The following is a 24,164-nucleotide window of genomic DNA, read 5'->3' as shown; positions in this document are numbered from 1 at the left end:
ACATTTAAGTGGAAACAACATTAGTCTAATCGAGGAAAATGCTATAGGAAACTTATCCCAGCTATCTACGTTGTAAGTTTGTTAAAAAAAAAACATTCAAAATCACACACAAACACTAACACTTAATGAGACTATGTTGCTTAGAAATGTTTATAGCTGGTGCAAATTAGATTTTTTTTACAATAATGAGGCAGTTTATTTGTACGCGTGATAACAACAGATTTAAGGACTATTATAAAATAATGATGTTAATTTCAGATGTAACAGGTCATCGTACGGCGTTCAACAATATACACAGACTGCACCATACCGTAAAGTAATCTTTAAAAGTCTAAACAATTTACCATAACAAAATCTTTGTAAACAATTTTCGCGCATAATTAGTTATGCAAACGTATCACTACTTTACAATGCAGTATTCTTGATTACAACACAAATATTTCGAAAAGTCATAAAACAGGTAAAAAAGTTAATCACTAATACTGTACTCCGAGGAAAATTCAAAACCGGAGGTCCCTAATCAAATGGTAAAAATCATACGATAAAACACAAAAAACGAATCGACAACAACTGTCATATTCCTGACTTTGTACAGACATTCTCAAATGTAAAGAAATGGTGGATTGAACCTGGTTTTATAGCACCAAACCTCCCACTTGTATTACAGTCGCATCAAATTCAATTATACTGACATCGCTGCGTGACCAAACTGTGACGAAAAGCGGAACAACAACAGAACTCCACCAAAAACTTAGGTTGATTGCAGGTGCTCCGGGATGGTAACCATATCCCGCTCCGAATGTGGTAACCGTCATATTGCTCATGTTAGTACAAAGTTAGTAAATAGCCTTATTCGGTATGACACATTAGTGAAAAAGGATTGGAAATACCGGAACGTAGTTACGACATAAGGAGCATATCCAATATCATATGAACAATCGGAAATTGCGGCATTTCTAGGTAATTGTTTACAACTTATATTAGCGTTTTTATAGTTTCCTTGTGTTTTCGACATCAATCAAATGCAGTTTTATTTCTATATTTATTTAATTCTAGAAATAAATGTTATAATTATTGTAAAAAAAACACTTACTCACTATGGTTTTTCTTGTCTGCCACTATTAACCCTGGAATTTAACATCAGTTAATTATTAATTAATAAATTACTCTTTATGTTTGCAGGAACCTTGGTTCTAATCCAATTAACTGTGATTGCAGTGTAATTCCATTTTGGTCATGGCTAATTGAAAGAGCATCTATTGGAACAAGTGCTAAATGTAGCGACGGAAAATTTATTATTTCTCTGAGATCATCTGAGCTGGACAAATGTAATCGTAAGTAATATAAAGTTTAAACAATTAACACTTAGGATGAGTGATTATTTAAGGAAATAAACTAGTTAGTAACTTTTAAATAAGAAATTTGTATTCGTTAAAAAAAAAGTCTACTCTATAAACATAATAATATCTTGTAAAAGTAAACATTATCTAAACGCCCCTTTTTGTTCGGAGGTCTTTTAATATCAATATTAACTTATCATTGAACTTTTACTGACTTACAAACCGTAAAAAATATAAGAAAAGTACATAAAAAGCACTTGCAGAAACCTAATTCCCCTGAATTGGACGAGTCTAAATATGTTCAACTTAAATGATAGTTAAACAGTACTCAGACTGATATATACAATTAACAATTACCAAATTGCAATGAAAACGGACCAATTTTATGGCATTACATCTTATAATTATTTATTTTTCATTATTTTTTTAGCATTAAAATAACACTAAATGATAGTTTTACAAAATTAGGGGGTACTTAAAAATTATTTTAGCCAACTTTTCAAAATAACGATTTCTTATTTAATAAATGAGGCAATCAAAACCCCATACAGACCTCATTTATAACTGACCAATGAATATTTTACCCAACACTAGTAACTTCTTGCTATATATACTTGATGTTTTTTTTATCTGTCAGTAATCATGAAATAGATTCGTAAAGATCAGACCTTAGAAAACAGTAAGTAAACTCTCACAACAATTAGCTTTTTAAACAGCTTGTTTCAGAACTTCTAATCGGACAGACCTAGATGCATCAGGTCCTTCACAATATCCATCCGGTAAATGTTCATTTTGTTTCTGATTCGGTAATTTGACTACATAACGTTACATGCGAATGCGATATAATAAGTTTTGTCTATTCAGTCAAATTAATTAATACATGTAGACCTTGCTTTATTTGTTTTTTTTAATACAAACTATGCATGCAAACTTCTATGAATAAAACCGTATTAACCTAGGTTTCACTGGCCCGATCAAAAAGTGTAAGGTGAGATATATTCTCAAGTTCAATGTATTATATGAAAATAAATTCTTTAATTTAGTCGTCCGTTATTCCCTTTTCATGTCTAAATGAAGCAAAAACACCTGAAAAAAATCTTTATATTTCTTAGTTATATCCTTGCCTAACAAAAAAATCATATGTTATAAATCGTATTAAAACAGAAGATAAGAACCTTAGTAAAAAAATATCTAAAAGTTCTTTTTAATAAGCACTCGTAATAAATTGAAGAGAAAAAAAATAGATAAAGATTTAAATGGAAATTGTACATTATAGTATTTTACAAGATCTTGTCTTTGTGTGCTAAGTACTAGTACAGGAAAATTAATTAAGTTGATTGATTGTTGTTTTCTTTACGTCCAGTAGCAAATATTTCATGCATGTTCATGACTTTAAACACATAAATTTTAAATACAATAGATAGGTCGTGCAACAGGAGGTCGTCAGTGAGGTTGGACGTAAAACTTTAAAATACCACTGGAAAATGAGGGTATATTGAATAAGGGCAGAAATTTAGACTTGCAACAAGTGGCAATATTCGGACCACTCAAATAATTGGTACAAGAGTTTTTAATTTGCCACGAACGTTGATCTATAAATTCTACTCTGAAGTCGATCATCGATGTTTACGTGTAACAATAGTTTACAATATCATTTCACGCATCCAATTTAGGTTAGATACTTTTAGCTCGCTTTAGTAACTGTGAGAATTCTGTGAAACTGTATTGTGTATTGTACTATGATATATATGGTATGATATTCTGCACTACTGATCACTACCGCTCTTCTGGTTGGTCTCGTGTTGGGGTGTTCGCCTCGAGGGCGGGAGGTTATTTGTTCGAAGAGGTAAAACGTATGCCGTAATAGAATAGATTTGAATCATGATGATCGAACTCGTAAGTTAAGCTATAAGCCCTCCTTCCCTCTTTTTTTCTCCATGGTAGACGAATGACAAAACGTCATGAATATACAATCAATAACGGTCACTATAAATAAATGAGATATGGACTTTTTTTAATAAATAAATTCTTATTGCAGCCAACATCTCCCGTTTATTATTTCAATAAAATACCGTTGGATTATTGATCGGAGATGTTTTAAGCAACCAAAAGCAATTTGAATCAAAACATTTCTTAAATTGTAAATTATAGTATTTTGTTGGGTGTTTTTTCCCGATCCTATTTCGGACCCCCTGATTTTAAGAGGGCGTATCTAATTAGTCATGCCCGATTAACTTTAAGTAAATTGAACCTCAACTTAAAGACCTACACCGGGTAAATAAGTTCGAGGTACAATAAGTAAACAATAGAAATCCTTTTTGAAATGAGATCGTCCCAGGTATCTTAGATAATTATTTTGCGTTGAATAACAATGAAAAATGCACGAGCAGGTTTGTAATGAAAGATAAAAAAACAAACATTTAAGTTAAAAGACCCACAAAAATAACTAAAACAGGTCTTGAGACTATGAAAAAAGTGAAATTAATATTTTTTAGAGGTGGCATGCTTATATTGGTTATTTTGAAACTGTTCCAAGTTTTGATTTACCTACATAAAACTTTACTTCAAAATATTGTTAAGAAAAAATTCACACACCAAATCAAATGGGCATTTAAAAAGTCAGAATGCAAAAATGTATGTTCAACCGCTTTAAGGTCATTTTTTTGTAACAACAAACAAAATAACTTTGTCAATTTAACCTGCTTTGATACTATAACTGCACTTGAATTTTACTAGATAAAACGTGTGTTCGCAATTAAGACTCCATATATCGTCAAGTTATCGGATTTCCAATGGAAACTTACTGTGCACCATTTATTGCTGACCTGTTTCTATATTGTTATCGGTTAAATGACTGAAATCATCAAAGACCATCGAAAAAACATATGATACACATATTCAATAACACTTTTAGATATTTGGATGATATATTGACGCTCCATAATGACCACTTCAGTATGAACACAAAAGAGTTGTTCCATGCTGAACTCACTTAAAATAAAACGTATACTAACAATGAACACTGCCCTTTACGGGTTCTTGGAATCTATATCTCTAACGGGAAATTTGAAACAAAAGTAATAATTAACGCGATGAGTTTTCATTTTCTATTGTTAAGTATCCATTTTTACTGTGTGTATTACTGTTTACTATTTTCTTCATTGGTTAGAGGTAAAGCGGAGGGTTTAAATATCGCTACACATGTTTATCACCGCTTCATGAATGCGCCTGTCCAAAGTCAAAATCTCTTGGTTTTTTTTTTCGTATATTTTGTTAAAGAGCCAGCTGAAGCCTGGGATTTTCGCGCTTGTTGGAGAACTATTGATGGTTTTCGACTGTTTTCTGCTCTTTGGTCAGGGTGTTGTCTCTTTGACACATTCCTTCATTCTCAACTGTACTTGATTTCAACTCTGCACACCAATGAAAAGATACTTTACATCAATAATCGAATATAGTACACCAAACCCAAAATTCTGTTATATAGATAAAATGTCTCCATTTGAGAAGATGCTCTACTCGAACTATATTTCTTAGATCAGTGAATGGTGTTGCGTATGGTTAAAATAGTCCACATCATACCAAAACGGTTTACTAACTTGCAGTGGACTATTAGTCCCCGAGGGTATCACCAGTCCAGTAGCCAGTACTTCGGTACTGGCATGAAAGTACGGATTTTTTGTGTTATTGAAATTTGCTGTCACAAAATATTAGAAATTATTATAAATTAAGGAATGTATCTCTCTCGTGCAAAGCTCTGATTCTTTTCACGGATTTGGCTATACTTTTCGGACCGTTTTGATTATAGCTCTTCATGTTTAATATAAGCTTTGGATTTCAAATATTTTGGCCACGAGCATCACTGAAGAGACATGTATTGTCGAAATGCACATCTGGTGCATGAAAATTGGTACCGTCAATTTTATTGCAAGTTTATATGCCCTATCTTTATGGTCAACTTCTTTAACCAAAATACTTCATCCTGATACCGGTCTAACCGCCAAACGAACAAAACGAACCAAAAGAACGCACAGACACATAGACCTGAACTAATTATGTCTCATTCAATTACAGGAACGGCGTAATGTTTTGAAAAAGTACTAACCACATTAAATTTAGATACTAAATACTATCAGATAATTCTGAAACGTGATGATAGCAACCATGATTAGTAAACATGTACATGTATCTTTTAGGACGCTCTATATTTGTACAATGTTAAAACCGCCCTACATATACATGTACATTATGATAAAATGAATAATGAATAATCAGATATAAAAAAAAAACTTAACATAACACCACTTAAAACTGCTGAGTAGATTCCTCATTTAGTTCAAAGAAATGTGTACCTTGACGTTTTTTTTTCTTGTCTTCCCATTAATCTCAAAATTACATAAAGAAAAAAAACAATAAATTAGTAACGAAAAAATACTATGATATGGTGGAAATATAAATCATTAGCAATTCAAACATAACATTGGGAATATTTGGTGGTACATATTTCACAATTCAAATGATATAAATTACCTCATGATCAGTGTTCATATCAATTTACTAAAAACGATTGATTGCACCACATATCAAAGTATTATTTCACACAGAAGCATCTTTAAAAATATAAAAATATATGATCATTTGCATTGCCCATAGTAAATATATTCAAAATTCGATGAAGGATTTTTTTTTAGTAAAGGTCATTTTGTTTTTTTTACTATATTTTTATCTCCAGCATATTGGTCGAACAGTTTATATCATATAACATGCGTCAAAGTATTTCTTATCATTTCATTTCACCCTTTTATTCTAATAAGAACGATCATACTTGATCTAACATCGTTAAATCAGCAAACCCGGCAAATATCAGTATTTTCTTTTTTAATTTTTTTTTTTTACATTTTTGCGTGATTTTTAGTGAAACTGACATAATGTCATAAGCAGTCTTTGTCAACCTTTTATTTATTTCATATATGTGTCAAGGCTTTATCGACCCACTAGACATATAATTATACGATATATCAACTTTCAAAGATTCCAGGCGTATCAACCTGCAAAATATTCTGACTATATTCAACATATTTATCAATTGTATACTATAAAACACAATTTTCATCATAATTCATTTTTATAAGGTTAAAATATTTTCATTTAAGCTGATAATTGCCAATGCTTTAATGGTGGAAAATGTATCACGAGCGGGGATGGAAAAGTTGTTTGTGACTGTATTGGACAATGGACTGGCGAATTTTGTCTAGGTGAAAATACTAGTTCTTATATTCATATAAAGCTACTTTGAAATTACCAACATTCTAATTAGAAAATGACTGCTCACATTGATTAAGAAAAATGTTTCAAACTATATTCAGCAATTAGTATTTTTTTTAATAATAAACAACAATACACTGTTATTCTTATCAAAAATAAAAATTAAAAAGTTTGTGGCAGTTAAAATTGAATAGAAAAATAATATATAACTTTAGAAAATTATGATCATATTAACCATATATTTTTTATCATTATGGACTCTATTTGTTAGTCATATTTCACTCTACTCTAAGTGAAATATTCTTGCATAACTATTTTTGTGAGTTCATCAGTTGGAAAATGCAGAATTAAAACAACAGGCATTACATTCTTTATTCTACGGTGCATATGTTTAAATTCAATTTGAAATCTGATAACATAACATAAAATCCGTATATCTCGAATCACCGTAGCACGGTTGTCAAATAATACTGTCATTGAACTTTGAATCTCATTGGCATTATGTTTTAATATGTACTTCAACAGAAAGTCAGTGTACGACATACGACTGTGGATTTGGAAACTGCTTTGTAGAACCAATCAATGGAACAGCTCAGTGTGTTTGTGACAACAAACACCCAACCTATTGTCCTGGTAAGCAGTTTAATTTAGGTGACTAACTGATCAAAAACTATGAAATGGAAAGTTTGACAACAATCGTAACATTTATTAGTAAAAAAAGCAAACCTTAAGATATAGCGGAAATGTATATGAATATATTTTAATTAATGAAAGATCTTGCATTGTTCTGATTTATTCAGACCATTAAAATGAAAAAAAAAGTTCTTACAGTTCCAATTGATATTTACATTTGAATGTGTTATTAAAATATGCAAATCCACTTTTGATTATAGTTTTAATATTGTCTCATTTAAAGATAAATAAATGTTATACTGTCATATGTACAAGATAATATGGTGTTATTCTCAGTTTTCATTTGAAACGATGTATTTACTAAGATTAATCATTTCATTAATCCTAAACATTTTATGATACAATATATAACACACTATGTTTATATACGTGTCACCTACTAACATTAACAGCTTTTTTTGTTTCATTATGAAATTGCATGTGTGTAGGAATATAACGTTAACACTCTTGTCGTTATCAATTTTAAATAGAAAATGTTTTCATATATAATAACATACATTTTTCGAAAAGAGAAATGATTGTGTAAATATTATTTACTTAATATGAAAATAAAGAATATTAGAAGCAGTTATGAGTTGATATTTGTTTTATTGCCAATATGTAATCGTTTGGATTTTGGTTATAGATCCATTTATTTGTTATTTGATTTCTTTGTTAGATTTATGATACCTGACAGATTGTTCTGGTTGAATAATTATCGTTGTTGTTTATAACTAAACAGTTAAACGGTCATGACAGAATATATTGAAGTGTTTTCAAAACATTTCCTGTTTTCTATTTTGTTTCATTCAACTTTATATATAATGTCAAAGATAAATTTTTCGTCAATGAAAAACATTCAAGGGTTTTCAAAACATTTGTATTTTTGTTGTTTTTAATGATTATATATTCATAACATGTATCCTTTACTGAAATAATTCGCCACTTAGATCAGTTTTGTTTTAGGATAATCAACGTAACACTTATAATGGCAAATTTTCTGAATTAATCTCATTTCTTTATTCTCTTTGCAATCACGTATCTATGATTTTGAGAAAATGGCCCAAAAATGGTGTGTTCAACTGCAGATTACAGCATGGAACATGATGATTATAAACCAAATTTAAAGGTAATTATTTGAAAAATTGGTAATATTATGATCTTATTTTTATGCACGTTCTATAGAATAAATAGGTATTCGTATAACCCATTACGAGGATAAAGTTATGGTAATTGTCAAAAACTTGCCCAAAATTGGCCATTTTGTCAGCATATTTGACGTACGCGTCTTGAACATGTTCCCTAACAAGATAAGAGCTAGAGTGTTTATACACGACACAAACACCCTTTAAACGCATCCACCAACCAATGTTCAAAAAATAGTTTAGAAAAAAATCTCCCAGTCTAAATTAAATCAAAAAAGAGAAGACTCTTCTCTTAACCTGGTACTTTTGTGCAATTCGCCATCGTGTACATGTACTAGCTATATATTAGTATATAAACTATGCATTCTAAAATGATTTCAGCAGTTATATTTCATTCCAAATATTTCTATCACGTAAATTAAGCTGCAGTATATCACTTTAAAAGATGTATCAAAGCGAAAACAAATCATATATAGAAGGCAAAACAACGGAACAACGGCCACACTGAACAGTAACAAAAAAAAAACATCGTCACAATAATATATATTTTTACTTACAAACGCACTGTTTCATAACAATTGCCGTATTTATGACTTTCTACGGAACATTTTAAGAATACAAAGGTGATTGAACCTGGCTAGACAAATATTCGGCGTATATGGCCTTTGAAATGACAATATACGTGACGGGAACACAGTACAAATAAACCCAGGACACATCTATAATGCCTCGGATATGTTGTTACTCCACCAATTCTGTCTAGGTCAACAAGAACATACCAGAAAATAATACATATTAAGAACGAAAAAGTATTTCCTCCGCATAGGCAAAACTATAAACAAATGAAAACACATTTCGGTTATATTTGTATCAAATTAAATCTGAGTAATGTGTTACCATTGTAAAAACTCTGTGACTTATAAATCCTCAAAAATAATTTAAAAAAAATTATGAAGTTTTGAAATGAGGTTGTATTTTGTAGGTTTTTTTTGTCTTTTAGATGTGAAGAACCTGTTCGAGTACTTCCATTGTCCCCCGAATTAGTAAGCTTGTATAAGGAATTAAAGATCTATTACTTTTATTTCATTTCGACAGCACAATAACACAATCGCGTTGTATAACTACCAAACTACGCCAAAAGGATATTACAAAAATAGCAAAAGTTGATAATTTACAAAGGCAAATTAAAAAAAAACACTATAACATGTATAACACGTAATAAAGATGATAACCAACGTCAGTTCATAGAATCTATACTTCACTTCCATAATATACTTTAAAATAAAAATTATTAAGGATTTTATTAATTGAAAATAAACTTCTAAACGAAAGCTTGCCTTATAAAGAGAGCGTCAATGTATTTATATACAGAACATTAATATTTTATTTTATTTTTTAGATTTCAACTTATGTAGAATCAACAGCAAGTAGAATCGCCTACATCGAAACAAAATTACATCATGCCGTTGTTCTAGTTGGTCCAAACTGTTGGTGCAATTCAACTGACATTGGCGCAGTAAAATGTCATGTTATTCCTCATTTATTTAAACAGTATATTTTGACGATGCACGTATTGCATTTGGCAATTCACTAAATATACACTGATTTCATTCATATATTTGCTGCTGAAGTTTATCTGATATATGTGATAATTATTGTGCCCAACAAGCAGTCAAATAAAATCATGCTCATTGAACCTGGTATGCTTTTATAGTTATTGAATCTTGCTGTTATATGTTTTCTTTTCTTACATGAGTAGGTTTAAGTATGTACAAAGATTTATTCTTTTGGGAAATCCCTTAATTTTATTCTTTTGTGTATAGTCCGACTGTATATCATTCATTTAACAATAAGCAGCCTCCAGATAAAAAACAATTTTTGAAAATAACTCAATCAAATTCTTACAATAGTATTATTTAAAAAAAAGATACCGAACTCCGAGGAAAAATTCAACAGAAAGTTCGCAAAAAAATGACAAAATCAAAAGGTCAATCACATCAACCAAATGGATTACTGTCATATATTTTGACTTGGTTCAGGCATTTTTATGTAGTAAATGGTGAGCTAAAATGGTTTTATAGCTATATAAATCCCTCACTTGTTCAGATTGTTGAATTGTCTTTTGCTGAAGTTATCATCTGTGATGGTTTAATTTGTATATGTGTATTTGTTTTATATTTCATCGAAAAAAATCAAAAATATTGCTAATTATTGTTCTATCAGTGTTTTTCCGAAAATGTGTTTCCCTTGTCCATCTCCTGATTTATTGATAGTAAAATGTTCTGTTTATACATGAATGTAAATGTACTAACATAAGTACTAATGTTTCGATTCCCTCGTGCAAGTATGCCTTAATTGTCCTCAACCTATGTTCTTATATTTTTTCGATTTCATGACTTCATCGTTTTTTATATTACTATAATAAACTTACAGGCGTACCTGATTGGGGTTACTTTGTATATAATGTTTCTTGGAGTCCTTTACTTTTTTGTTGCAATTATAGAAATTTGACAGAAAAATAACATTTTGTGGATTTAACTTTATTTACAATCTACAGGTACACTGTCCAATTTTGAATGATGTACACAACTCTATATTTAAATATGACATAAAACAAACTGCCAGTGGTTAATAAAATTCATATTTAGACATTGTGGATATCATATTGTTGAAAACCTGTTGTATTGAATAGTAAACTTTACCATGTACTGTATTTTATGGGACAAACAAATTAAAATGTCATTCCAAACATCCAATATGTATTTCTCATTTACACACACACTTTAACTTCATTGATCAAATTTCAATCGCCAGGTATCGTTCATTCATAGGCACAAACTTCAGCACCGTTGATTTAGGAGTATACTTCAAATCAGTTTCAATCAGGACCGTGTTCTGAAATTTAAAAACAAATGAGGAAAACACACATAGTGGCTGGTAATATATTGTTATAGCTTCTCTAGAAATGTTTCAATGATTAGTTGAGAAAACCTTACACGCATATACCATTTTGTTTTCTGTTTGTAATTGTTAAATTAGTTTTGTTATTTTAAAAACAAGTTGTAACTGAAAAAATAGTAATATGTAATTTTGTATATTTTCATTTTTACTTAAGTCTCAAAGATATGTATAGAATGCAATTCATCGCGACACTATTCGAACTTGTGAATACAGTTACATGGTCAAAAACTGAACATGAAATCAATGTCTGATGTAAATATTACTTATGGGTTGAGTACCGTTTTAATGTGAAATAAAGTACACTTATTTTAATTTGTCGTCATATTATGAAAATCATCTTCAACAACATCAAACAGAACCAACACAAATAATCTCAAAGAATACAATAATTGGAATAAAGGAAGGTTATACTTACCGACAATAGTTTAATATTAGACTGTTGGAATTGTAAATCCTTTGTCGATGGCATAGGAAAACCTTTGGTTCCGAGACCTAGAATACCAGATATGAGTCAATATTGAATTTTAAAAGCGTTACAAATATATATTACATCTGTGTCAATGGTTATATATGATTAATACTTTATATAATTGATCGTTTGATATTTAGATTTGAGCAGATGTTTTTTTTTTGTAATGCTATTTTCAAAAACCCTAATTAGAATTTTACAGCTCTACTGGTATTTGTTGAGTTTCTCTCCAGTACAATAGTAAACTTTATCGCTTAATTAAGTAATGAAATAATGAGGAAAAAGTAAAACTGTTAAGCACTAGCCACCACAGTCGTCAACATTTTTTATGGACGTGAAATATTGTTTAAAACGGTTATTCTCTGCAAGAGAGGTTTTATAACCTCCGATTTAGATGGATCTTTATAGACAGATTTGGCTTTTTTCAATTCTTCTAGCGTTAATGTTCTTCTGCCACTTTCTTAATCAAAATTACGAAATTCTTAATCAAACGCCTTTGTCGACTATTGTGAATACGAAAAACTCGTCTGGCGTGTCATATTATAAAAGAAGTATATTGGTTGAGATGGTATAAATGTTTGATCAACACGGCTGTTGCGCCGAGTAAAGCGAGAACTGTCAACCCCTTTCACATAGCATGACTTTATCCCTAAGTTTTAAAGCGGTTTGTGTAGCAAGACGTATTAAATACGTATGCACTATTTGTCACTGTACGTTTAGCAAACATCTGTAAATCAAATTCAGTCAATAAATGCTAACTTTCTTCCGCGCAATATGAATCAGTTCCGTCTTCCACAATTTTTTTCACGCAATATGTGTTCTCAAAAGATGAATTGAAATATACATACATACCGTTGACCATTGGTTCTATGGTGGTTATGATGGCACTGTCCACAAGGAATTGTAATGCTCTATCCTAAGAACAAAAGAAATAATGATAAATATAGAATATCGACATCCCTTTTGTAACAGGAAATACATGTATAAATTGATAAGAGTAGATATGTTTTTTATGTTCGTCATAATTGTGCGATGTTATTATTGCATGTTGTAACAACACTAAATAATTGTATGCAATATTTAAACTGTGGCACATACAAACTATTATCGATAAACTAGCTGTCATCAAAATAAATACTTAACTAAGAATAAGAAATCCATTTTTTTATTTTTATATTAGAATACATTAAAGAAACTTGTAAAAAAATCTTTGTTTCTTTTTTTCTTAAAAACACTAGATACTTACATTTATTGTACCAATGGCAGAGTCTGTAACTTTTGTTTGAATTCTGAAAAAAGATAATACGTTTATTTTGATCGTAACTTATAAATATCACAATTATTTTCCTGTTTACGTCCCGCAAACAAGCTACAGGACCAATAAATGCAGAAACCACCATTACAAAATATATCAACGGAAAAAGTATCAATACGAAAATCAATTTCACAGAAAACTATTACATGGGCAATTAAAATATAGGGCAGCACTAAACCCCCGTATGGTGAACTTTATACAATCTGGTAGTTTACGGAAAACATACTCTAGAGACAATTGGTACTGCATAAAAGTTGTAAATAAAAATATACCGAATCTATGTTATCCATGCAGGGCTTGATGTACAATAACGTTCTGGGACGGAGAGTTGTTTCATTTGGCACTCTTACAACATCTTTTGATATCTGCGACTTTACAACTCTCGAGAAAAACACTGTGTTACAGAAACGACCATTTAAATGATGTTGTTCTCGCTTTTTGTTGGTTTCTTGTGTCAATTAATATCAGCGTTAAAAACCCTTTGATTAAATCGAGACAGAGAAATTTCATCGACGTTATATTGGCCCGTAGGTGGCCTGTTTCATTTATTGTGAACTTATTTTCGTCCTGAATATGCATGAATCATTTGCCACTTGACGTTAAGCAATCAACAATCAATCAATCGACGTTATATCCATATCCAATTTCATGTGTTACAAGACCTCGGAATAATATGTACACGCCTGAATTGTCTATGTTATAGAAAAATAGATGTTTCATATTATACGATATCAAATTGAAATTCGTTGATACATTAATTACTGAAGAGAAAGAAATAAAGGCAGCAGTAGTATACCGCTGTTCGAAATTCATCAATCGATTGAGAGAGAAAAGCAAATCCGGGGTAAAATTTAAAACTTAGGGAAACACATTAAGTGTTAGAGGAGAACAACGACACAACGGAAACACAACTCTTAAATGTAACACACACATAAGCGAACTATAATATAAAAAAAGATTGTTCTTATATCTTGTGTTTCACTGATTACAGCTGATTACCAAAAAAATCATGTCAGACCACATCACAGCATGTGTATACTGATATCAGTAAAATAAAGATTACAATGAAATATGTATTTATATATTGAATTACACAAATTGATTTCGGAATTAGTATTAGTATTCAATGCTTTGGAAGACCGAGCATATTCTGCTAAACATGCTTTACAGTACTGGTCAGAAAACTTACTTCGTATCGTAGAGTTTTCCATGTATCATCTCATTTGCCATTGAAAGATTCACTTTTATTGATGCTTTCTGATAAAAAGAATGTGTAATGTTAAATAAATCAGTACAGACCACATACACTATACAATTTCACGTTAGGCTTTTCATCTTCAGAACAAATATGTTGATACATGTATATGTAGCGATCCTAGAATTGTTCATCTCGCTTATATTTGTCAAGAATGTTTATAAATTGTAGTATCGTAAATGATTTAATTTCTATAATCTAACTGAAATGTATTATTACGAGCGACGTTGAACACAAAGTTAGTATTTATTTATGATGCAGTATTCGAATTTTCTCGTATGACTGAAATAAGTAAAATTACAAAAATAATGAACTCAGAGGAAAATCACATCGAAACGTCCCTACTCACAAGGCAAAATTAAAGGACAAAACGAATTGATTGAGAAACTTTGTTTTCATGGGACATTTAGACCCTTTTTCGAGAATCATACATAACCCATGTTCCATCTTAGTTATTTAAATATGCCAAACGTTACTCTCTACTTGCTGACTTGTTTCTTTATTATTATGAGGCTGACTTCATGCAGGAACTTCTTTGGAAGAAAGATAAGAAGTTAGCAATATCCTTTAACTCTACTTTCCGCTATATAGATGACGTTCTTTCACTAAACAATTCAAAATGTGGTGACTATGTGGATCGCATCTATCCCATCGAATCGGAGATAAAGGATACTACAGATACAGTTAAGTCGGCTTCATATCTTGACTTACATCTAGAAATTGACAATGAGGGTCGGTTGAAGACAAAACATTACGACAAAAGAGATGATTTCAGCTTTCCAATTGTGAACTTTCCATTTCTAAGTAGCAACATTCCAGCAGCACCTGCATACGGGGTATATATCTCCCAATTGATACGATATTCCCGTGCTTGCATTTCCTATCATGATTTTCTTGATAGAGGGTAACTGCTCACAAGGAAGCTATAAAACCAAGAGTTCCAAATGGTGAAGTTGAAATCATCCCTTCGTAAATTTTACGGACGCCATCACGAGTTGGTTGACCGTTATGGAATAACCGTTTCACAAATGATATCGGATATGTTCCTTACGTCGTAACTACAATCCCCTTCCCTTTCATGAATTTGACCTACCGAATTAGACTATTTACCGGATTTGTAATCACATAAGCAACACGACGGGTGCCGCATGTGGAGCAGGATCTGCTTACCCCTCCGGAGCACCTGAGATCACCCCTAGTTTTTGGTGGGGTTCGTGTTGTTTATTCTTTAGTTTTCTATGTTGTGTCATGTGTCCTATTGTTTTTCTGTTTGTCTTTTTCATATTTAGCCATGGCGTTGTCAGTTTGTCTTAGATTTACGAGTTTGACTGTCCCTTAGGTATCTTTCGTCCCTCTTTTACTCGATATCACAAATATCCCCGATAGATATACATGAATTAATATGAACCAGCACTCAAAAGGTTTGATGGTTAACTAGTGTCTTATTGGCACAACAATCAGAAGTACTGAAAATTTCATTTGCATAGTTATATGTAGATACCCCAAAAATATGTTGAATGAATCATCAGAAATATTGAGTTTTGTCGACGAAATACACTTATGACGTACACAATTATAAGCCTAATCTCTTTGATAAACATTTTTAAAAAGGAACGTTATTAATAATGCAAAATTATACAGTTCAATATAATTGCTCTTTTGATAATCTAGTGTAAAATCAAAAAAAATACTCACAGCATAGATTGTAAACAAATAATGTAGACTTTTGTCTGATTTCCTAGCAAACAAGGTGATGTTCCCTTCAGCTCTCACACCAAGGGCTCCGACTGTTATATTTGTCACTGGTGGTTTAGTACTAAGCATGTGTAGTTCTACTGTACTATTTGGAAAAGCTTTTCCGATCTTCACGTAATAAAAGATATAAAAAAAATGTATTTTTCAGCAAAATTTTATTGCAAATAAATTACATCTATAACATAACTATAGCAAGGCTATATATATAATGTAGACTTTTGTCAAATTTTCCTCCGAGTTCAGTATTTTGTGTACGTCACGGATATGTATATAATGTAGACTTTTGTTTATAAATTGACTTTTGTCTACATGATATGAATATTGTTAATCATCATCAAGACAAAACTTTATTAGGAACTTTTATATAAATTGTAAATACACTGTTCGTATTTAGCCTGCTTCAACTCTCCACAGTAATGGTACAACTTTAAACGACGCGTATCAAGCGACTGACTGGAAACAATATTTTAATACTCCAAGTCTAATTAAATCATTATATATTTTTAACATATTCGTGATACTGTGAATCTGACTATCTATTGTATTCAGGTATCACTCTTATAAGAATGCTTGGCCAAACATCTTGAAGAGGTTTGATAGCAACCTATTTAAAAGTTGTTCCACATACATGTCTATAATAGCTCTAACAATAACTGAAAATCGCAATTAACTAAATATTGTGTTTTTTCCTACATTTTTATTTATCAAATTTAATAATATGCCTTGTGTAAAATACACTTACAGAGAAATACAAAGAAAATTTTGAAATACGCTGGTAATTTCATTTATTTTTTAATTTACCTGTGGAATAAATTTCCCAATACACAGACCTGAACAGGTTGTGTTCAATATATCTTTCTTGTCCTTGATCTTGGAATGCAAAACGAGACAAAAAATTGTTATAACGAAAATGAAATATAAACCAACATCAAAAGTACACTGTTTTGATATCTTATGATCGTTTTTAACCGTTTTAGAAATAAATGATTAAAATAATCATGTTGTTTCAGTTTTGATTCTTCTAGATCTGCGATTTGCAGAATTTAGAAGAAAAAAAATGGTTCAGCTGAGAAAAACCTGGTCATTTTACGTTACTTTGTATTTGTTTGTCAAGAAGTTGATGTTGATGGTAAAATTATGGTAGTCTGTATTAGTCTAATTTTAGTTTCGATATCGATGTATACAAATGCTTGTTTATAAGTATTGAAGTATACAAATTGACTGCTATATATATTTTCTCAAATTATAAACAGCTAGCCAAAATAGAATTTGGTCCATCGATAAACGTTTTCTTTTCATACTGCATGTCCATTTTTTTTTTCAGATATGCGTACACTTTAAATTGTTGGCTAGTTAACAAAATATTACGTAGTAATCATCGACGAATTATTATGTCAGTGTAATGTGACAAAAAACGTTATTTTTTTTTACTTGCAGACAAACCAGTTTATAGAAAGAAACATATAATTACATTTTTTGAAGTCAAGTTGAACACCAGCATGTTATGTTTATGCGCTTGATAAAACATAGTGTTGAAGACATAATCTGACAATGTGATGTACACCATTCTCTTGCTGTCTGTGATTGGTGCCATTGATTGTGGTGCAAATGGTGCTTCTGTTTTATCACTGGTCCAGAGTATTTCTCCCTGTATGATAAAACATGATTCCTTTTTTATCCAAAATATAATAACACAGTGAAAATTCGTAGACCAATTATCACCTAATAATGTTTGTGTTAGTTTAACAAACTAGAAATGTCCGCTTTTTTCAAAATGCAAACCACAGTTAGTTTTACACTGAAGCTTGATAGGGAATTGTAGGTATAACGACCGTATCATATTTCAAATGCTGAAATATCAAAAGTATTCAGAAGACGTCATTTTGAAACTGCTTTTGATTCTTCCTCTTCTCACTGCTATTAACAATGCATTGAAATTGAATGCTGTTTAAAAATTAAAATTGTAATCTCCATATTTAATGAGTGTTAATATTTTCAGAGTTCTAAGGGAGTATTAACTCTGAAAGAGTATTTTGTTTTTTACAAAAACAAAAGATAACATTGAAAATTTTACCTTAAGACTCGCTTCTATATACTGCTGAGTTGCCTTTGGAGCTGACATGAGTCTGTAGTCAAGTGTCAGGACTTTACCTAGTTTAACCTGAACTATATATATAGTTTAAAGTAGAAAATATGTTGAATACAAGTAACATAAGTTCTTTGTCTGATCCAACGATAATCCAAAAAATAAAACAGTATCCGAGATGTATTGAATGAAGAGATAACCATAAGACAATTAAAAGACAACATGAATTCTTTAAAATAAGAGAGATGGTTTTATAAAATACTAAGCTGATTTCAGATACAATAAGTATCTAAAAGTCATATTATAATGATACAATTTGACTGATTCATGATTATTCGTGAGTTTATGAGTTCCAAATCCCATATTTAAAATTTACGAAGAAATGCTGGATAGAAAATTGTTACCTTTCATAGTTGAAAGACTCTTCTGTGCATTATTATCAATGAGATTTTGAACTATTCCACACATCTGTAATGAAATTCCAGTTTATTGCCGCATAGTATTTCAGAACTGAGGAAAACGATAAAAAAATCAAAACGCTGCTTACTTTTGCTTTTGCAATAATAAACTGGATCATAATTATGATGCCAAGGTTTCTAAGCTTTTAGTTAGTTTCAAAAAATTAAGGAATCACATAAATTTATCATCATCGTTATACAAATGTTAAACTTTAAACCAAGTTAGGTTTGTGGATACTTTATTTCGTGTTTAACATGTTCTTGTTCCCTATTCAATTTAGCGATTTACTTATTTGTTTGATGTAGTTCCATCAGGAATTATAAATCGCTCATGAGAATCGGTTTGCTTAAATTATTCTAAAAATGTCAAATCTAAGTCAATATCAATCATGTCAAAGAGCAATCGATGTTCCTTCAGTGGAGTAAAATAATATACAATAATACGAATAAATAGATACAAAGAAAAAGTGCAGTTTTCAGCAATCCAAATGTTAATAATTGTATTAAAAAAAATGCGCCTAATGTTAACCTTTTTCTGAAACTGTTCACTAATAGCCTTAGAAACTTTCCCTGCAAACGTATTGTAGATCCAAGCTCTTCCTCCATGGAATTTGAAATTAACATGACCACTGTTACATGCGCATTGTGCAGATTTAATTGTTGGTCTCCCATTGCCATCAACACCTACAGCAGTACGTTTTGTAATTAATGGTGTGTGAGGTGACGTGATAACAAGAAGGTATATTGATAGATATATACTAGGAGATGCATTTGTTATAAACGAGAATAAATAAACATATTACATGCATACCAAGATATTATATAGTGATTAGATACGAATATGATTTCTGCGTTGTACTTCATTCTAGACACATTAGCATGATCATTCTTTGCTCCCTACTCATAAATGCCGAGTGTTTTACGGATAAGCTGTGCATGCCAATGTTCAAGGTTGGTTTGACACGACTTGCGATTTGATCCACAGTATTCTGCCATGTTAAAACCAAGGCGGTTGGATATGTACTGATAGTATATAAGATGTCAGAATGGTTTTGCTGTTGTTGTTAGTTTGATATTTTACTCCTTGCGATATGTTCCCTCTATTTTATATGTGTATTGTTTTTAATATATTGTAAACGTCCATCCGGTATTAAAGTTGTGTACACCAGACGTGTGTTTCGTCCTTGAAAGACTCATCAGTGACGCTCGAAACAGGTAAAAAGACCGAATAAAATACGAGGTTAAAACATTGTGTTGAATGAACGTTACAGCAACTATTTGTTTTATTCCCTATATGCAATCCTATAAACATGTGTATGTATGTGCTATTTAGATGTCTATTTGCGATTGCAATCTAAAACAGTTTTTGTATATCTGAAAATTGCTTCTTTTACCCGTATTTATTCCGACGCTGAACGACATCCCTGAAAACTGAACTGTAAATCTTCCATGGTCAGATATTTTGATACTGCAAAGACAACACAATTGTTAAAAAAATGAAAAAAAAAAGAAATGATTCATAGACAAACACTTCAGTTCGTTTCAGTAACCAATACAACATGTTAAATGAATGAAAAATTTGGACATGTGTTCCGTCAATTTTGTTATATATTTTTTTGGCTAGCAAAATTATGAAATCTAAAAAAGGCCTTGCGTTTTTGAAAGAAGGAAAAACACTTTTAAAACACTTCTATTTTTGTCATTTTTACCTTTTATGTTTGTTTGTTTTGTTCACACATCGATCGTTGTCAATATAAAACATGTAAAAGATTTGATACGACTGTCACACAAGTGAGGGGTTTAGCTGGCTTAAAAAAACAGGTCTTACTATACTGGTGGACTATAAGTCCCCGAGGGTATCACCAGTCCAGTAGCCAGTACTTCGGTTCTGGCATGAAAATATGGATTTTTGTGTTATTAAAATTTGCTGTTACAAAATATTAGAAATTATTTTAAAGTAAGGAATGTTTCTCCCTCATGCAAAGCTCTGATTCCTTTCACGGATTTGGCTATGCTTTTTGGACCTTTTGGGTTATAGCTCTTTATACATTATATATTAAGCTTTGGATTTCAAATATTTTGGCTACGAGCATCACTGAAGAGACATGTATTGTCGAAATGCGCATCTGGTGCAAGAAAACTTGTACCGTTATTTGTTTGTGCCTTTGATTTTGTCCTTTGATTAGGGACTTTCCTTTTTGAATTTTCATCAGAGTTTGCCATTTTTGTGACTCTACTTTTTAACAACTGAAATATTTTGCAAAAATATTTACGGACGTTGTAGATGTGTTGAGTTTGAATGTTTCATATAAAGCATATATATTGGCCACAAATGAGCGATAAATAAAGATGCTTCCACTTTGAAATCGAGTGTGATACGATATTTATCCACTCGAGACATTTAAATTTTCAAATTTAAAACGCAAGTCTTGCCGAGCGATTTAGATAATTAAAATTTAACTGTTGAGAGTTGATAAATATCGTATTACATGAGATTTGGTGGTGGAATCTGTTTCTCTAACGATTTTTAAACAATATGCAGACAAATTCAATACGATTTTTTCAAATGATCTTCAAAAAGATTTGCTCTTTCTTTGTGACGTGATCAGGCATGGTCGCTTTTTTTTTCGTGCAGTCACAATAGGAACTTCAGATGAAAGCAAGAAAATTCGACATCATAATCGAATTTTGACCAATGAAGAACTGAGATCTATCGATCCAGACGTTGATCAAAAAAAACATCAACATGTCAGGAAAGGGATAAATCGTGTAAGAATTAGAGAATTCTTTCTATATCCGTTACCCAACGAACTTTTAATGTAATGTAATAGTGATCGTATAAATAAACTTGATAGTTTCAAAACCAATTTACTAACAACTTACAAATGCCATCTATATTTATAGTGAAAATTCCCATCAATTTCCAATACGATGTTTGCTGTTGTCCATTTGAGGTCACTTCCAGACGATAGCTTAATACTGCTGGTTCCTAGTTGGAAGTTTTTGATTACCATACTGAATGAAATAAAGAGTGATAATTAGTAATTATATTTAAAGTATTCATATCTACAAGGAAAAAGGATAACAGTACAAAGATATTAAGAACTATAAGCTAAAGATAATTAAACTACATCGTGATCAAAAGGAAAAAAGTGCAAACACAATACATACGAAAGTCGCGATTTTGCATAACTACTCACCGTTAACTGGGGTGCAACGGAGGGTTTATCAGTTATTTTAGGACTAGTGACATTCGCCGTGATACCCGAAGACTTACTGTCAATATATGTTACGTCAGAGGATTGAATTACCAAACATGAATAAAACTGACAAAAATACTTATGCATGAGTTATTTCTGCAAGTATACATAGAGGTATAGGGGGAGGGTTGAGATATCATAAACATGTTTAACCCCGCGAAATTTTGAGCCTGTCCCAAGTCAGGAGCCTCTGTCCTTTGTTAGTCTTGTATGATTTTTTATTTTAGTTTCTTGTGTGTAATTCGGAGTTTAGTATGACGTTCATTATCACTGTCCTAGTAAACATATTTTTAAGGGGTCAACTGAAGGACGCCTCCGGGTACGGAAGTTTCTTGCTACATTAAAGACCCATTGGTGGCCTTCGGCTGTTGTCTGCTCTATGGTCGGGTTGTTGTCGCTTTGAAACATTCCCCATTTCTCTTCTCAATTTTATAATATGGACAAATTTTAAAAGCATTCTCGTAAACATATCTGTGAATTATAGTTGATTTCTTTTAAACGCATCAGCAACTTCGTTGTCATTCGTTTTATATAAAGTATTTTATAATGTTCTCTCAACTCACTAGACAATAAATGTACCTTTAAAAACCCTGAATGAACATACATACCCATAGATGTTATATTCTACATGATGTCCTGATCCACTTTGATCTGGTATTTTAGCACTTAGTACTGTCTTGGAAATTAGATCCACTGCTACGGTATTAGCTTGAATTTAATAACATACAATCAAAACAAACTTAATGCATAATCGAATTATTATATCACGACATATAGGCAAATAAACGGTATCATACATTAGTGAGAAAAATTCGATCGAACTTGTTCCAGAAAACTTCAAGATACGAATACCAAACTTGAATACACAGTATATACATACATGTATCGATTCTACCACTGCAACAAGTGTGATACGATATTTAACCGCTTGAGACAGTTAGATTTTCAAATGTTGATCACGAGGCTTGAAATTTAACTGCCGAGAATGGATTCATATCGTATTACACGAGATTTGGTTGTATAATCAGTTTCTCCATTGATTTTAGACGATTTTCAGAAACTCATAATCCTTCTATTTGAATGGTCTTATGAAGTCATCAGGCATTGTCACCTTATTTCATGATGTCACAATCGGAATTTCAGGAAAATCATGAAAATTCGATGTCATAATCGAATTTTATCATTGTCAAACTGAGACTAAAGGAACAACACATTGATTAAAATCAACAGGTCAGGAAATGTATAAATCAAGTAAGAATTAGCGAAATCGTATTATAGAATCATAACTATGCAGTTGCGTAAAGTAAACCCAGAGTATTCATTCATTTTTGATATGGAATCACGCCATTAATCACAGATTGTTAACATTATGACTACCATCGATTTGGTAACATTTGCCTGATACACACGCGTTTAGGTTATTAGTTCCGGTGGTATAAATATAAAGATATGTCTTTGTTTAAATACTAATAAATACTACTGATGTCTAATTATTCATATATAAATCCAAAGGTCACATTGTTCTACCCTCTTCTTTACATGTTAAGAAAACATGCACTTGGGGCAGCTTACATGTAACACGATTTGTTGCTTTTGTTCAATGTTCTGTTTGGTTATATAACTTGCATTGTATCAACTATTTTTGATTTCTTCTATTTAAGGCTAAGTGTGTAATGACATTAAATGCACAACATTCACGTTCTGCAGAAACCTTATATGTCCTTGAACATAAAACCAAGTAGTTTTCTATTTTCATCATGTTATAAACTTGAATTATGAAGTTCTATCTTCCTTCAATATCAATTCTACCTTAAGCCTAACTTAAATTTTGAACTACAATATACAGAATTTATTGTACACTAAAATTGTATTCCAGGACATTCAGCATATGTTTTGTGAATCAAAATTCATTTGCAATTTCAATAAATCTATAGAACCGATTTAATAAAACAGATTTGAATTCAAACCTCATTACTTGTTAAAACATACATACCATAGTTTATTCCATTCTGTGTTATATGAAGTCTCAATCCTGGATTGGTTGAATAAATGCAAGTTGCGAACAATATGCAGGTCAAAATTGTTGCCTGCAACATTCTGCTTAGATATACCCGTTGAAAGTATAATTAATGTATTTATACATCCTACTTTTAATCATGAGACAAATATTGACTAACTTCCGCAAT

General features: G+C 31.2%; 1 protein-coding gene and 1 long non-coding RNA gene across 4 annotated transcripts; one reads left to right on the top strand and one right to left on the bottom strand.

The window, feature by feature from the left end:
- On the top strand, positions 1 to 11,692 carry LOC134721471 (uncharacterized). 3 transcript variants are annotated; one of them, XR_010107855.1, is made up of 6 exons: positions 1 to 72; positions 1,183 to 1,334; positions 6,491 to 6,592; positions 7,128 to 8,403; positions 9,420 to 9,462; positions 9,819 to 11,692. It is a non-coding gene; the product is annotated as an uncharacterized LOC134721471 (long non-coding RNA). The 3 variants fall into 3 exon arrangements; XR_010107856.1 differs by having other exon boundaries at positions 9,402 to 9,462; XR_010107857.1 differs by lacking the exon at positions 9,420 to 9,462.
- LOC134721470 (bactericidal permeability-increasing protein-like) lies at positions 9,481 to 24,164 on the bottom strand. Its single transcript, XM_063584520.1, has 15 exons — positions 23,972 to 24,164; positions 22,587 to 22,686; positions 21,602 to 21,733; positions 20,113 to 20,186; positions 19,248 to 19,402; positions 18,665 to 18,728; positions 18,249 to 18,340; positions 17,646 to 17,822; positions 16,976 to 17,044; positions 16,115 to 16,282; positions 14,354 to 14,421; positions 13,096 to 13,138; positions 12,702 to 12,765; positions 11,796 to 11,872; positions 9,481 to 11,314 (listed from the first exon to the last, which is right to left on the bottom strand). The coding sequence occupies exons 1-15, from the start codon at positions 24,072 to 24,074 to the stop codon at positions 11,216 to 11,218; spliced, it is 1,485 nt and encodes a 494-aa protein (XP_063440590.1). The 5' UTR covers positions 24,075 to 24,164; the 3' UTR covers positions 9,481 to 11,215.

The sequence above is a fragment of the Mytilus trossulus genome, chromosome 6 (genome assembly GCF_036588685.1).
Source record: "Mytilus trossulus isolate FHL-02 chromosome 6, PNRI_Mtr1.1.1.hap1, whole genome shotgun sequence".
Classification (NCBI taxonomy): Eukaryota; Metazoa; Mollusca; class Bivalvia; order Mytilida; family Mytilidae; genus Mytilus; species Mytilus trossulus.
This window is presented reverse-complemented; position numbering and strand designations above follow the sequence as displayed.

Excerpts from the sequence above, each read along its gene's own strand:
- LOC134721470 (XM_063584520.1), bottom strand. The coding sequence starts at position 24,074 with ATGTTGCAGGCAACAATTTTGACCTGCATATTGTTCGCAACTTGCATT. Across the intron at positions 18,341-18,664 it reads GAGTCTTTCAACTATGAAAG|TTCAGGTTAAACTAGGTAAA; the intron begins GTAACAATTTTC and ends CTATATATATAG. Across the intron at positions 11,315-11,795 it reads CTAATATTAAACTATTGTCG|AACACGGTCCTGATTGAAAC; the intron begins GTAAGTATAACC and ends TTTAAATTTCAG.